Source organism: Phyllopteryx taeniolatus, chromosome 7, assembly GCF_024500385.1.
Source record: "Phyllopteryx taeniolatus isolate TA_2022b chromosome 7, UOR_Ptae_1.2, whole genome shotgun sequence".
In the NCBI taxonomy this organism is placed as follows: domain Eukaryota; kingdom Metazoa; phylum Chordata; class Actinopteri; order Syngnathiformes; family Syngnathidae; genus Phyllopteryx; species Phyllopteryx taeniolatus.
The window spans coordinates 4,909,725-4,925,442 of NC_084508.1; the positions used below are offsets into that span (position 1 = coordinate 4,909,725).

At 45.4% G+C, this 15,718-nt stretch overlaps 2 protein-coding genes across 5 annotated transcripts in view; one reads left to right on the forward strand and one right to left on the reverse strand.

The window, feature by feature from the left end:
- Positions 1 to 9,578: 9,578 nt before the first annotated feature.
- Positions 9,579 to 13,302, reverse strand: tm2d1 (TM2 domain containing 1). 4 transcript variants are annotated; one of them, XM_061780428.1, is made up of 6 exons: positions 13,160 to 13,302; positions 12,319 to 12,392; positions 12,102 to 12,210; positions 11,058 to 11,149; positions 10,892 to 10,965; positions 9,579 to 9,997 (listed from the first exon to the last, which is right to left on the reverse strand). In XM_061780428.1, exons 1-6 carry the CDS (start codon positions 13,285 to 13,287, stop codon positions 9,887 to 9,889), a joined length of 588 nt encoding a protein of 195 aa, XP_061636412.1. In that variant the 5' UTR covers positions 13,288 to 13,302; the 3' UTR covers positions 9,579 to 9,886. The 4 variants fall into 4 exon arrangements, 2 of the variants coding, with proteins under 2 accessions (XP_061636412.1, XP_061636411.1); XR_009789501.1 differs by having other exon boundaries at positions 10,818 to 10,965; positions 12,102 to 12,392; XM_061780427.1 differs by having other exon boundaries at positions 12,102 to 12,392.
- Positions 13,303 to 13,439: 137 nt separating this feature from the next.
- The window catches only part of patj (PATJ crumbs cell polarity complex component), a 37,101-nt gene continuing 34,822 nt past the window's right edge, over positions 13,440 to 15,718 (forward strand). Inside the window, 2 exon segments of the mRNA XM_061780432.1 lie at positions 13,440 to 13,581; positions 15,108 to 15,380. Coding sequence (XP_061636416.1) covers positions 15,117 to 15,380 — 264 coding nt within the window. The 5' untranslated portion in view covers positions 13,440 to 13,581; positions 15,108 to 15,116.

Here is a 15,718-nt window from a genome sequence, read left to right on the forward strand (position 1 = left end):
GGCGTGAGCAGCTCCAAGAGTCGCGCGGTTAGCAGGCTAGCGCTGTGCTATATTGTGCGACGCAGCGGATAAGGTAACTGCTAACGTTAAGTTTTGATGTTAGCTTCCAGCATGACCTCTTGAGTTATGGTCCGACTTTAGCACCTGACATTAGCTTCCAAAGTTAACTTCCAATGTTAGCTTCTGAAGTTAGCGTTAAAGAGTTTACTTCTGCCACTTAGCGTGCTAGCGCTCTACTGTACTTTTCGATTGAGTAGATACGCTACGGCTAACGTGGCCGCTAATGACGGTTGTCAATGCGGTGACTTGGCAACTAATCCATTTTGTGCCTCAAAGTGCTAATTGAATCGGCCAAAGCGGTGCTTGTCAACTGGTGTCATCCTGGGACCCGCATTTTTCTGACACGCTTTAATAGATGTGAAGAACAATAAAAAAAAAAAAACAGTGTTGTTCAAAAATAGCCTTTGAAAACAACATATATCGTATTTTTAAACATAACCAGGCATGCTTACATGTTCAAAGTGTCTTTCAGAGCACCTTATTAACAAACTGAGAATGAACATGACAACTAGATGTTCCCCAAAAAATTCTGTACCCCCGCTATTGGCAGGGTATGGTAGTCGGGTGCTGCCACGGCTAGCAAAAATCGATGCCCGCTCCAAAAAGTTTGGAATTGCCTAAAGATGCCACAAGCTGGCGCCAAAGCAATATTTGGATACATGGCTTTGGCCTGAGCACAAAAACAGTCAATGGGTACGTCAGTGAATAACTGAGGATAGGTTCCTCCGGAGAAGAAAAAAAATCAGCCAATAGCGGGATTAAGAATATGTGCGGGTTCACTGTATAGTCAAATAGAATAGGACCACAAAGTTTCACTTTGAACTTGGCACTGGTCTCATCTTTTTAGGAAAGAACCTCACATGCTTCGTCCCGCTATGGCGCCTAGGTGGACCAAATATTTGAACCACAAGTAATCAAGTTTCGGATGCATGCCTGTCAAAAGGTTATTTTCTGGCTAAAAGGGATGCACGTTCAAGATTTCACTGTTCCACGCCACACTGCCACATAATTAAAGCAAATATTTATAGAAAAACACAAATATGAAACAGTCCAATGACAAACGGAATTGAGCATGCCTTCTTCTATCCCGTGACATCATATTTGTATTCCTTTACGCAAACTAGTTTATTACGCGCCATTTATAACTTCATATAATCTGAGGACCCCCTTCATTCCCCCCCCCCCCCCCCCCCCCCCCCCCACACTTTTATCTGTCCGTGACCCACTTTTGGGTCCCGACCCATCAGTTGACAACCACTGGGCTAATGGGTCCAATTAACCTAAAAAGCTAACTCGAATAATACAGCACAGCGCCATCTTGCTAATTGAGTACACTGCAAAAACTCCTAATCTTACCGAGTGAGTTGATCTTATTTCTAATCTCATGTTACTGTACTTATTTTAAGACAGTTTTGACTTTTTTTTTTTTATTTTCAGCAAAACTAAAAGACTTGTTTTAAGATGTTTTAAGATCTTATTGTAAGAATCTTATAAAGTTAATTCGTACTAGTTCCCTTGGCAAATTTGGTCTCTTATTTTATGGCCAAAATGTCTTGTTTTAAGTGAAAAATCTGCCAATGAAACTAGTATGAATTGACTAGATAAGATTCTTAAAACCAGATCTTATATCTTAAAAACGTCTTTTTTGCGTATCTGCAGTGTAACGTCAACTCTTTCCCAAACCCGCGAGGAAGCTAACACCCACTTGAACTTTTGTCAAATTAGTCAACTTGGCTAGCGGTTCGCCCAAGCAACTCCAAGAGTTGACATCGTCCCGTTAGCGAGCTTGTGCTAACAGCTATGCTAACGGTTAACGCGGCGGCTCGACAAACAAACAATCCATTTAGTGCCTCAAAGTGGCAATTGAACGCAGCTAGCTAGCGGGCTAGCTATAATCGGCTAATGGATCTATCCATCCATCCATTTTCTGAGCCGCTTCTCCTCACTAGGGTCGCGGGCGTGCTGGAGCCTATCCCAGCTGTCATCGGGCAGGAGGCGGGGTACACCCTGAACTGGTTGCCAGCCAATCGCAGGGCACATCGAAACAAACAACCATTCGCACTCACAGTCATGCCTACGGGCAATTTAGAGTCTCCAATTAATGCATGTTTTTGGGATGTGGGAGGAAACCGGAGTGCCCGGAGAAAACCCACGCAGGCACGGGGAGAACATGCAAACTCCACACAGGCGGGGACGGGGATTGAACCCCGCACCTCAGAACTGTGAGGCTGACGCTCTAACCAGTCGGCCACCGTGCCGCCCTAATGGATCTAATTGCCCTAAATATCTCTCATGAGAAAAAAACGTTTACGGAAAGGGAATCAATGTTGATGACAATCAGTCATTGGATGAAATTGAAAAGCTTGAATGAAAATAATAAACAGAAAAAAAATGGACGTGCTGCTTACAGTATTTCATGGAGTTTGTCGGCGCCATCTTGGCTTGTTTGGAGCGCCGCGCTAGTCACGTGACACAGAAGCAAGACAAAGTGGTCATGCAAAAATTTGCACTTCCTGTCAACCAAAGTTAGCACGCGACCGGCGGTGCCTCCTATTGGTCGGTCCCTAAAAAAAAGAGAGAAAACCACGCAGCCCCGCCACGACGATCGTTTCGCAAAGCTGAGCCGTCGTCACGCGGGGCGACACCGCTTCTTGTTTTCATCCTGTGGTCACAAACAAGCTTTAACCGGTCGCACCTCATCGCAACCGTTTCACCGCATTGACCGCGCCCCCTAAAAATATGTTTACACTTCCTGTCGTGGTTCCTGCTTCATCCCTCGTGTCATGTGATCGCTCCTGATCAACCACTTCCTGCTCACATGCTCCACACGCCACGGAGAACCACGTTAGCGTCTGAAGTTAGCTTCTGGCATCACCTTTAATCTTAGCCTCTGAGCGTTAGCTTTCAATGTTAGCCTCTGAAGTTAACTTCCAAAGTTGCCTCCAATGTTAGAGCTTAAGAAACACCAACGTTAATTTCCAGCATTAGCTTCTGAAGGTTAGTGTCAAAGGTTAGAAGTCTACGTTAACGTCTAAGTTTAGCTTTCAAAGTTTACCTCTAACGTTAGAGGTGCGGAAGACCTCTTAGCTTCAAAGATGAGTTTTCAAAGGTGAGCTTCCAACGCCTCTGTTGTTAGCTTTCAGTTTCAGCTTCTGAAGTTACCTTCCAATGTTACGTCCAATGTTAGCTTTGGAAGGTTATCTTCAAAGGTTAGCATTGTGTGCTAACTTTAAAGGGTAGATTTCGAGGGGAAGCTTCCGACGTTGCCTCCGATGTTAGCTTCCAGTTTCAGCTTCCGAGGTGAGCTTCCCGATGTTATCTTTAACGTTAGCGTTAACGTTAGCTTTCAATGTCAGCTTCGGAAGTGAGTTTCTTCGAAGGTTAGCTTCAAAGGTTTGCTTCCAAAGCTTACCTCTAACAGAGCTAAGGAAGTCCTGTCAGCGTCAGCATTAGCTTCCCGGGTGTCGAAGCAGCGAGCGAATCACAAAGTAACAAATGTGTGAGATTGTGTGTTGTTGGTGTTGTTGTGTGGTTGTTGTGGTGCGGCGCCGGCGACGAGGACGTTCGTGTACACGCGCTCGTCACGCTGCTGCGCCCCTTTTTTGTTTTCTAGCGCAGCACTTCCTCGTGGTGTTGTCGTGTTCCGGATGACGATGATCTTCTCTTTTTCTTTGTCTTCATCATTCCACGCTAATAAAACGCTTGATTACGCAACATTTGATGCTTTCCCCCCCCCCATCTTTTTTCTCATCTTTCTTTTCCTTCCGACACGGCGTCTGTTCCCAGGCGACCGCTCTGTTGGCATCCCTAACGACCGGGCTCCCGAGCGCCCCGTCGCAGGGGGCGCCGCGATCCCTCCGTCAGATCGGGAGGCCTCGCCCCACGGTGCACGGTTGATGCCGAGCGGAGGTCATGTGACCTTTTGACGTCACTTCCTGATGACGAGCGCGTGAGCGCCAGTTTTTGGGGTTCCGGATTACACGGAACCAGATGACGGCATTTCATTACAACATGTATTTCATTGTAATCTATTACAATCCTTCGAGGAAATGTGTCATTAAATGACAGTTGCTTTTGAAATGTTTAAAAATGTGCAAATTTTTACAAATTACAATTTTAGTTACATTTGAAAACAAATTTTTTCATTTCACGTCCTTGTGAAGCCGACGCTTGTGATTGGCTCGCTCTGGTCATGTGCCATTCTGCCGTCGTCTCAAACGTGACGTATCGAAACATGACAATCTCTTGAGTTTGTCGGAGATTTGGAAAAGCTTCGACGGGTATCATGAAAGAAAATGGACTTGAACAGTTTCTTCTTTTTCATTAGAACATTCGCTAATCTGGTTGTCATATGAAGCCATATTGTCCAGATTGTGGACATTTGTCATTAGGTCAACATGGTGTCACGTTTTCCATATACTGTACACATATAATGCAACAAACATTTTTATGATGTATTTACATTTCATCAAGTTTTGTTATCAGTTTAACGTCTGTGTAAAGAACAAATCTGTGTTTAATTCCAAAATAGTCAGTGGTTTGAATCAATTTTGTTGTTGTTGAGGAAACATCCGAGGGTTGATGCTTTTTTATTCAAAATGAAGAAAAGTCATCACGTGTAATTAGTTATATTACTTTGAGAAAGTCATTGAAATCGTTACACAACTATTACTTTTTCAGCAGGGTAAATTGTAATTGGAACCAAGTACATTTCCAAAGTCATCTTCCTAACCACTCTGTAAAAAAAAAAAAAAAAAATCCACTTCATTACTGAAACCAAGTACTTTTGAAGTACTATTTAAGTACTTAGTTACGCGTACACAAAGCTCCGCCTTTGGGTGTTTTTCATGTGAGGCGCTCCAACGACCCCCCCCCCCCCTCTCCCCCCCGCCCCCCAATTGCAATGTAGCAGTGTCCATTGAGCAGATAACCCCCTTGCTTCCTCCCCGCCCCCGCCCCAATTGCAGTGTTGCAGTGTCCATCGACCAGATAACCCCCCCCCCTTTTTTTTTTTTTGCTGCTGTCCTGCAGGAGATCGATCAATGTTGTTTGTGCTGAGCTCAGCCTTATCCTGGACAGACACACATTCATCCAGGTCTATCTGCGTCGCCACGGCAACACTTCAAACGATTACTACCCCCCCCCCCCCACCCCCCCACCCCCTTGGTCCAGCTAGAGTTGACGGGGGGGGGTGCTTTCAAGGCGAGAAAGTTTGGACTCAAAGTTTGATGAAAGACGGCAACATACATCCCCTAACTCCCACCCCCCGCCGCCACCCCCAAAAGCCCCAAAGCATGCTGGGAGGCTTCGGTCTTGTAATCCGATCCTAACTCGTTACCGTCTTGAGCAGCTCTAATACTCGATTACGTCATCATCATCATCATAATGGCCGTGTTGGGAAGCCCTTTCCGAGTATCCACAACGTAGTAGCGTATACTGCAGTGTGGTACTAATACTACTGGTGGTACGCAGGCTCCCTCTAGTGACACGCGAAAGAATCATTGAATTAAGGACCACTCAAATTGACAACATTTCTATGTGAACTTCAATCGAAAATATTCGAATGAAGCTTGAAGCTATGCAAGCCTGTTGAAACTTTTTTTTTTTTTTTTTTTTTTTTTTTTTAAATCAATACAGTACATTTTAAAAAAAGTGTTAAAGTGCAGTTCATTTACTTTGAAGCATTTCATCTTTGCCAGTTTGCGTTAACATTTCTGTTGGAAATACAAGCGGCAGTCAAAAAGTAATGAGCCCAATTTAATTGAACCTTCTAATAATTGAAAATGTTTTCAGAAATGTTCAGGGTTAGTATTATTTAAAAAAAAAAAAAAAAAACAACTTTGTTTAAGCCTGTCCTCTTCCTGTCAGCCATTTTGGAGATGACATCATTGTTGGACGGCCGTCAGGAGTGCGGAGAGCTGTGATCGGGGGGGGGGGGAACCAAACATGAAACGTTTGCAAAAGGTTGCAACGTATGCACGGGCAAGTTGCAAGAGGCTACAGCACAGTGAAAAAGCGGGTGTCCAGGACCAAAGGCCGAGAACAAGTGCCTGCTTTGAGGGAACGCCGTGACGAGCGAAGGACTGGCAGACCATCTTCAGTGCCAGGATCTTTTTAAACATTTCCCAAAAAATTAAGAATTCAAACTACAAACTGAACATTTCAGGAAGATAAAAACGGGCTCATGACATTTTGACTGCCTCCCGTCCAATTTCTATTTAACGTTTATGTGCAATACATTTTGAATGGAATTATTGGAGCATTGTTTTAATGTTCCTCTATTCAAGCAAGTGCGTACAATGTTGCAGTGGCTTGCAGTCATATTCAATGTCAATTTTAGGAATAAAACATCTTTCTTGCATTGAATGAATGCTAGCGCTTTATCCTATCGATTCATGGGCTACAAATTTCAAACGCATTTGAACACGGAGTGCTGCGTGCATCCGCAGTAACATTAGTGCGTGTGAAAAAGATTTTGTGTAATCAAATGGAAGACTTTGGCCTAATACCTTACTGTATTTCAATGTTGTTTTTGTTGCGTTGTTTAATCGCGAACTTTGTATTTGTTGAGGCTGTACTTCCCATCAAACGTTTGAGAAGCGTCGCCCCGCCCGGTACAGCGAGTAGGCAATTTTGTAGCGCCGTGAGTTCGTAGCGGCCTCCGTTTCTGCCTGAGAGTCAACGAAGTCGTCCGCTACATCAAAATCCCGTTGCGGATACGAGTGAAGGATTCCCAACACACGCGGTCACACGCATGCTCTCGAGTCTTCTTCTTCCTCTTAGACTCAAACTTGTGCCTCAACGACTCCTTTACGGCGGCGGCGCCCCCTGCTGTCCGCTCGCGCGCACTGTCGCGACTTACTTCCTTCCTTCCGAACGACCGCCATATTGTCCCTCAGTGACTTCTTGTCCACGCAGGAAGCGTCTCTATGCAACACAAAGACAACACAATAAAGATGATAACGCTACTACGCCTGCGACTCCTCTTCTTCTTCTTCTTCTTCTTACGCACACACAGTATTGTTGAAGTACTGTATGAGTATTTTGTGGTTGAAGACACACATCATACAAAAAACACTTGGCAGGAAAATTGGATGTGCGGCAGGCACTCCGTGGGGGGGCATGACCCCCCCACAGCCCCCGTTGACAAAAGTATTCATAAAGTAATACAATGTTATTCTAAGATGGTGTTTTGTCGCATTGTGGTGACAGTGAACTGTTCACATTTTTCGTAAGGGCCAAAGGAAGGCAGGCCAGGTTAGTAGGCCACGCCAGGCCGCTAACCCTTACTCGAGCGACTCGGCACATTGACCAATCAACACGAGCCCCGAGTAGATTAAGACGCGGGCGGCGCAGCACTTCGGCTCACCTGCGCTCACTTAACGCTCGAGTGGCCGGCTTGATGAAATGCGTTCGTCGAGCTACATTTGGGATGGCGCTAGTTGCGCTTTCAATGGTGCGTGTGATTGAGTAATCATTTAAAAAAATTTAAAAAAAGTTGCACTCACTTGTTGTGGAGAAAAGTGAACGATTTGTAAATGTAAGGTTAGAGCTTGGTGTACAAATGACACATTTGTGTATTATGTTTCTCACTTACTACTTACACTTATTTCCAATAACACATTTTCTCTCCAATTCAAATGCAGACGCCATTTAATGCACCTCATTGCTGAACACAAATGGAAGGAATGAAGCTTCTTGAACTACTGGATGCTCAAATCAAAAGGCACAAAAGGAAAATCCAGATGAAATCTTCCGTCGCTCAATCGGTCGCTTTCAAGCGGGGAAGCTGCACATATTTGCAACAACAACAACAACAACTAAAGTTTCAAATTTCAACAAACGCCCAATGAATATTATTCCAAATGATAATAGAAAATACTCCCTCCTCTGGCTGATTGGTGTACTGCTCGCTCTCTGTGGGGGGGGGAGGAGCACATTTATTCATGTGACCCCAGAGAACTTTAGAAACATGTCAAAACCACCTCAACGCAGAAGAAGAAAAGAGGGAAATGGTAGAAAGAGAGGTCAAGTTGTTGCTACCTTTGCTTTGGGTGTGACCTGACAAGAACTCACATGATCATATTTCTAGATATTTCTTTACAATCGTTCTTGCATTATTTACAGTGCTGTGAGAAAAAAGTACCCCCCTCTCTCAACATATTGTGTTTTTGCAGTTTCCCCACTTTAATCTTTAAGATGATTGTTGGGGTTCAGCAAAAAATGGAGGCTTTTCCGGCACGGTCGGCCTTTTGAAGGTCACGCCGCTGCATTTCAATCGGGCTCAAGTCCGGACTTTGACTCGGCCACTCCCAAACCTTCATTTTGTTTGTTTGAAGTTGACTCGCTGGTGATCGCTGTCCTGCTGGAGAACCTCTTGCTGTCACAAGTGGCTCGGCTACACGGAGGCAACCTATCAGAGCAAAGGGGGCGGTCTGAGCCAAATCTGAGACAAAAGCGGGTCAAACAGCAGTCACCGTCGGGGGGGGGGGGGGGGGGGGGGGGGCCGTTTGTGGACACGCGGACGACAAATTGACACTTTCGTACTAAGTCTATGTTAGAGAGTCACTCTGTGGTCGTCAAAATTGACTAAATATGAGATTTAAATTGTCAAATAATCTCATATTTTACCAAATTAAATAAATATGCAATTTGTCATTTCATTAGAATTTAATTGTTATAAGCAGATGTAAAATTCTTCATTTTCCAGATTTTTTAAAAATTTACAATACAATCAACTGAACATTTGCGATATATAAAATGTCACTTAATAGTAAAATAATTCATTCTTGTATTTGATTTGCAATAAGTATACAATTTAATTAATTGTAAATAAACTTATTTATACAAATAAATACAAAGATGTTAAAAGTAGAGAAATTCTTTTTTTTTTTTCCAATTAAAAACTATTTACAAGCTTTTTGGGGTATTATTGTAAGATGAATGACTGAATACATTTTACTGAACAAATCAGCTATGTCAACACAACAAATACTTGCAGCCTCCTGCTGCTTTAAATGCTTGGGACCAAACTAAAGAAGGGTGCAGCCCCCCCGCCCCCCCACCTGGCATATTTGCTTACGTGAAATGTAAAACGTATCGATGAATGTGTCACCTAATTGACTTTCCAGTGTGAGTGGCGCGACTCGTCACTTTAAACCGCATGCACTCCTTGACGTCTCGGCGCCCTTTGCACATTGCAGCGGACTGTTGCCATATTAAGTCATTTGAAGTGCTAGAGGGCTCTGCATCTTTTTGCACAATTGTCCAAAAATATAAATACAATTGTACCGGCATTACCAGATAATTAGCAACCCTTTATTGCTCAGTGACTTTTTTTTTGTCTCCAAAGTGTTCTCTGCCAATTGACCGTCTGTTGTCATACTAGAGCGGCTCCAACCACCCGAGACAAATTCCTGGTGTGGTTTTTTTTTTTTGGACATACTTGGCAAATCAAGATGATTCTGATTCTGATCATCAACATAACTTTCAAATCATCCGAAGAAAACAAAACAAAATTGGCTTTACACTTTCATAATTTATTCATTTCACACAGTACAAAATGTCCACATTTCTTCTTCACCAAGACTCTTCAAGCTGAGCACAAACAGACGTCATGATGATGATGATGATGGTTTAAATATGAGAATGATTGACAGGTGTGTCGTGCGAAATGTGTGTGGAAGATGAAGGTGGTTAAAGGTCGTCGATATTTAAACCAGAAGTGAGTGTGCATGTGGAAACATTTTCCTTTTTTTTTTTAAACCAAAGAAAAAGTGCCTTTGACTTTTTGTGTGAGGCTCGGGCGGCCGACTCTGGCTTCCCGTCACGGGGAGAGGTGCGGCTTCCTGTACGTGCGCTCGGTGACGGTCAGGCGGCTGAGGCGGGCGCCGTAGTAGTCCACGATGTAGTCGGAGCCGTCCGACGGCCCCACCATCTGGAAACCGAATGAGTTAGTTAGCGCGCTTCTCGACGCCTGCCTCGTGGCTAACGTAGCGCAAATGCTAACCGCGCGGCAACCCGTCTTCCCTCATTGAAATGAACGGGAATGCCGTTAATCCCTTCCAGCCTCCCCAAAAACTAAACATTTTTTAAGCGAGTACGCTAGCACTACAGCGACGACGTCATCAGAGAGAATGAAAAGGAATTGAACCATTTTTGTGCCACTTTGCATCAGTTGAATGACATGAAACTGCCGCCCACTCGGGGGCAGTATAAGCGCCTCCCCCTGCTCGTCTCCGCTCCTCGCAGAGGATAAAGAATATAGTGGGAGACCGCCAATTGCGAAATCTGCTATTTTTTTGGGGGGTGGGGGGGAACCCCCAAAATTCCTGAATAAGCTGGGAGATACGGCCAATAAGCAATAACTGCAAATATGTGGGGGTCCACTCTAAATGATATAAATGATTGCTGATTGTTATATAGAATGCCTAATTGTGTTCACGTAGTAGTTGCCGAAAGGGTAGCATTTGTCAGCATTAGCATGAGACTAGCGGACGAAAGGCCATGTGCTTGTTTTAAATCCACAACTTGGAATTCTCTTCGATGTATGAGTCAACTGTAAGGGGGCGTGGCTTTAAATACCTCCGAGGCCGTTTTGCACACTGACTGAGGAGTATCTGCAACATTTGCACAATCGACATTGTCCCGGATTATCGCACTACTAGGCATTCGGAGAAGTCTCCATTCATTTCAATAGCGAGAAGGAGCTGAATATTCTGAAGTCGGGCGACGGAATGCGGAAGGAGTAAAACTACCAAACTGCTCTAAGCCCAGGAAGCGTTCTTCAGCTTGTGGCGGAAGTCCCGCGCTATTGGCCGCCGCCACTGACCTGCACGGCGATGAGGATGAAGTCCACCAGCGTTCCGATGCCGCAGAAGCCCACCGTGCAGAACTTCAGCACGCCTGAGGTGAACGCGGCACCCAGAAAAGACACAAAGCAACAATGGCCACATGTGCGACCGCCAACATTCCTCTTGCTTCGTGCGCGTGCGTACCGAGCGCGGGATATCCCAGGTAGAAGCGGTCGGCGCCCAGCCAGCCCAGGAAGAGCGACAGCGCCACGGCCACCTTGTACGAGTAGACGCTCCTGAAAGCACACAAAAACTTATTGAAGCCTTAACCATGTCTTCGCCCCCTGGTGGCTGGCTGACTAAGTTGCGGGCACTGCTACAAATGTAGCACTTTTCATATGCAGCAGTACCTACATTTGAAATGTTTTTATAAAAAAAAAATAATAAATAAAGCTATCACAGATGATCCGGCTCATTTAATCATGGCAGCCAAAACCGCAATGAAAATTCCATGGATTGTGCTGAAGTCATCAAAAATTGCTCCGATCCCAGTCGTGCGCAAAACGTTGCAAATGTAAGCTCTGACACTTTGTTAAAGGGACGACAAAAAATGCCGTCGGAAACTTGACACGGCACAGAAAAGAGTGTTTTTAACAAGCCTGCCAACGTTGAGTGATTTTTTTTTTTTTTTAAATGATGTAAAATAAGGCTCCAAAATCATAAATCGGTGGGTGGACATCCTAACGGGTTTTGCTGGCATCCAAACATTCCATTTAGGGAGGGGGATATTGCGATACATCAATTAATCAACCTTTCTACCCACTCGAGGCTCAATAACGACTCGATTAATCGACAACTAATCAATTAAACTTCATCCATAACTAATTTTCTAACAGTAAATATTCTCCCATTTCTGTCGTCCTCCATGAAAGCAGACCGATTATCTTTGTTTCATCAAAATAAGACATTTGCAAACATCGGCTTTTACTTTGGAAAACGACGATCGATATTTTTGCCCATCTTCTGACAGATGTTCCGATCCAAACCAGGAACTGAATCATCACCGATTTGTCAATGTTTTTCAATAGAAGTATGGAAATGAACAAATGTTTTCTTTATCCGATTCATTGATTAATCAACAGATGAACCGTTTCCTAAAATGATGATTAATCGCAGCCCAGCTCCCCACCGCCGCCTTCATGGGAGCCACGAAGACCCCCCGGCGTCTTTGCGTGTGCGTGTACTCACACGTTCCTGCAGGGAACGGTTCTATTGAAGCCCACCTCCTCCCCACTGAAGCGAAATTCCGTCCCGTTGGAAAGTCGACAGGTGACGTTTGGAGCGGGAAGACACTCCACTACAAACACACACACACACACACACACATTAGTAACTGGACTCTTCTTCGGTGGTCTCCATGGTGACAAGCTATGATGTAAACACGCAGAGGGGGCGCGGCACCGACCCCACGCGCTGGCATCGCGGCAGTTTTCCGGCTCCTGAGTGCCGTCGTCGATCTTGGGCTCTTTACACAAATACGTGCGCGCCGTCAAGGAGTCGCCAAAGGTCAAGTCACCACAACCTTTTAGTCTACGATATTTAAAAAAAAAAAAAAAAAAAACGTCGTTTGTCCCAAAGCCTCACTTTTCTGCAAACCAAATAAAAAGGTCACGTTTATTGAGACATTGACATTGCGTCGTCTAAGACAGCAAGCCATTTTCAACGCTTTAGATTGGAAAAAAAAAGGACAAAAGCCACGTGGGGATTGACTAATAATATCCATTTGTGGAAAAAATTTAGAAGTGGGCAGATTCGACCCGACTCCAACGAGATATGTATATGCATGTGTGTAGAGAACGCTAAAAGCGGGGTTTTCCTTCGTCGAATGACACGGAAGCCTTTTTAAGTTTACCGACCGGAAGTACGTGTGACGTCACGCCTAGAAACCTAAATGCAAATGATGGCGTAGGGCAAGAGTGAGCGTTTCCCGACACTGTCAAGGACGGCCGCGCTAAACTGTGACCAATCCGTTTCAATAGAAGACCAACAGGTTCGGCGCTTTCATTCTAATTGTCAGTCATCAATTCAAACAAACGTTATTGCAGCAATATATGCACACGACGCCTTCCATTTAATACATTCTATCACCGTATTGTGCTGTTCAGTTGACTTTAGCTGCGCGAAAACGTTCAGTTTGAATGATTTGTTTTCTGCTTTTGGCTGATTGCATTCAGCTAAGTGACGTGCTAGCGGTTAGCATTAGCTCCAATTCGTTCTCCGAGCAAAGCAAATCAAGTGAAGGATATTGTCCGAGTCGCAGGTTGTCGCAGCTGTCCTCCGCCTCCGCCGCCGCCGCCGCCCAAAGCCTCCGACGGCACAAGAAAAACAACAAAATTGTCCACGAGCAGCAGCGCAAACGAACCAGCTGCGACATGGCCGCTTCTATGACGACACCAAGCGCCGCCTTCAGGGCTTCACGGGGAGGGGGGGAATAACGATTTCCCTCGCCACACGCAGGATTTCAAACCACCAGTTGCCGTGTAGCTCGTATATTTCGTTTCGTATTGTGATACAGAGACTGAACCTTTACATCTCAAGTTGAAAAGAAAGAAGGAGAACTCGACACGCCTGGTGGCGTTGTTGCAGATGACGCACGGTCGCGGTAGTTTCCCTCAGCAATTGAACGCAGCATTAAAGTGACACTGTCGCCCAAGAAGAGCCACTTCAAGTAAGTTCACATCCCTTCCGAATCCTCGGACATAACATGTTGTTACTCTTCACTCCTGTCTGAACGGCGGCTGTGGTGTCCGAGTGTGCTTTCCGCCCGGACGCAACCCAAAACGCGACGTTTTTTTGTGGCGCTCGAGATCCGGGAATTAGCATGCTAGCGGCTAGCTGAACTTTTCCGTCGACGTTTGCCACCGTGCCTGTGTCGATTATATTGTTCGGTTGTATTGTTTTGTGTTGTGTTTTGCTCATGTGTCGTGTGGTGTTTTCATGCACCTGCTGCTATGCATGACTCTCCACTTCAAAGTGACCCCGCCCATTTAAAGAACACATTCTATGAAACTTTTTAGACTTGCCTCATTCTACACAACCGTGACCGTTTTATTATTAAGGTCACTATGAAATCTATTGGAGTCCGCCCCGCACTCATCGACCTATTCCCAGTTTCACTTCCGCGAAGGTGCATCAAGGTGTGCTTTGTTCGCCTGTGGCTGTCCAAGGCCTGGTACACTCATAAGGATTGTTCAAACCTTAACAGATTGTTTATCTGGTACAGAGCCCAAACGTGAAGATAATAAATCAGGCATTTAACAGTTTTGGTCATACTGTGTGCACCGATAATCTCAACGTCACACACACAAAGATTCTGTTTCATCACCGATCTCGAATCCAGTCTGTCAAGACCGAAATCTTGCGTGATAAAAATGTGAAGTCACAAAAGAAGAAGAAGAAGAAAACACGTGTTGGATGAGCATTCCCCAACTTTCTCACTCTTTTTTTGCCACCTGTCGCAGCTTTTTTGGAACGTGTTGCAGCCATCAAAATAAAGACTTCTTGCCGTCTGGTGAACCCACTTTTAAACAAAATACGACATCAGGTCGGACATGTTTGTTGTTTGTCAGTCAGGTCGCTTCATGATTGGCCACATTCCGTTTCACATCACAATTCACCGAATCATGACTCTGGACGCGTCAGCGTTTGCTGCACGTTTCGTTTAATATGTAAGATTACTTTCGAGACAAATCCACTCTTAACGTGCCTCAGACGTGGGGAAGCGGCAAAAAAAATGCCCCGATTGTCTTTGTGTGTACCAGGCCTACCTAAGCAGTGTTGCTAAATGCTAAGCTAACAGTCCAAGTTTTAAATGTGGAAGTGCTAGTGTTGACCTCCATCTGGAGTGTTGGCGTGTGTGAAGTGACCAATGGTCTACTAAGTGACGTCTGTCATCTAGTGGTGGAAGAAGTGTGCTGTTACAACTCCAAACCGATCACATATTCAAGAGCAAACGTTAATAATTTTCCTCAAAACAAAGGAAAAACTTTTTCTTTTTGAAAATTAATCAAGGGGCCTCTCAGCGTGTGGGCCACCAGTTGCCCAGCCCTAATGTATATGTGCTGCTGCTTGAAAATGGAGGATCTTCAGCCAGCCTAGCTGCCAAATCACGGGCAGGATTATGTAAAGGTCACCGAAGGAGCGGTTGTTGTATGACGATCTTGGTCCTCCTCATGTCTGCGTTTTGTTCCACAGCGAAGAGGGATGTTGTACGACGCCGGGGCAGGTAACGTTCGCCCGCCAGGCGCCGCCGTCTCTCCGGCTCACGCGCTCCCTGTGCCCGCAGTGTCGGCCGACGAGCGGCGGCGGGCGGCGGCGGCGCTGGAGCGGCTGCGGGCCAAGCTGGCCGAGAAGGAGGAGTGGCGGCGGCACGGCGAGCGCGTGGCGGCGCTCAAGGACACGCTGGACAGTCCGCTCTTCGCGCACGTCCTCGCGCTGCAGCGTGCCGTCGCGCAGCTCAGGAAACAGGTAATGCACTCGTGCACGCACCTAGCGCCCGTGTGTGTGACACATGGAGAGTGGGTATGTGTGTGTGTGTGTGTGTTGGGAGAGAGTGCATGTTTGTGTGTGTATGAGAGAGCCAGTGTGTTTGAGTGAATGTGTGTGTGTGTGAGAGAGAGAGAGAGTAAGCTTCTGTAATATTTGTCATTTTTTCCACCAGATACAGAATAAATGCCTGTGATTATTGTCTGTCTGCATGAGTTGCTGCACCACTTGTTGTCAGCTATCCATTGCCTAAAGTAGTGCAAAGTCGATGCTACTTTCTGTAGCCCGTCTATGGCGTTTTGCATTGTTTGTTAGCATTA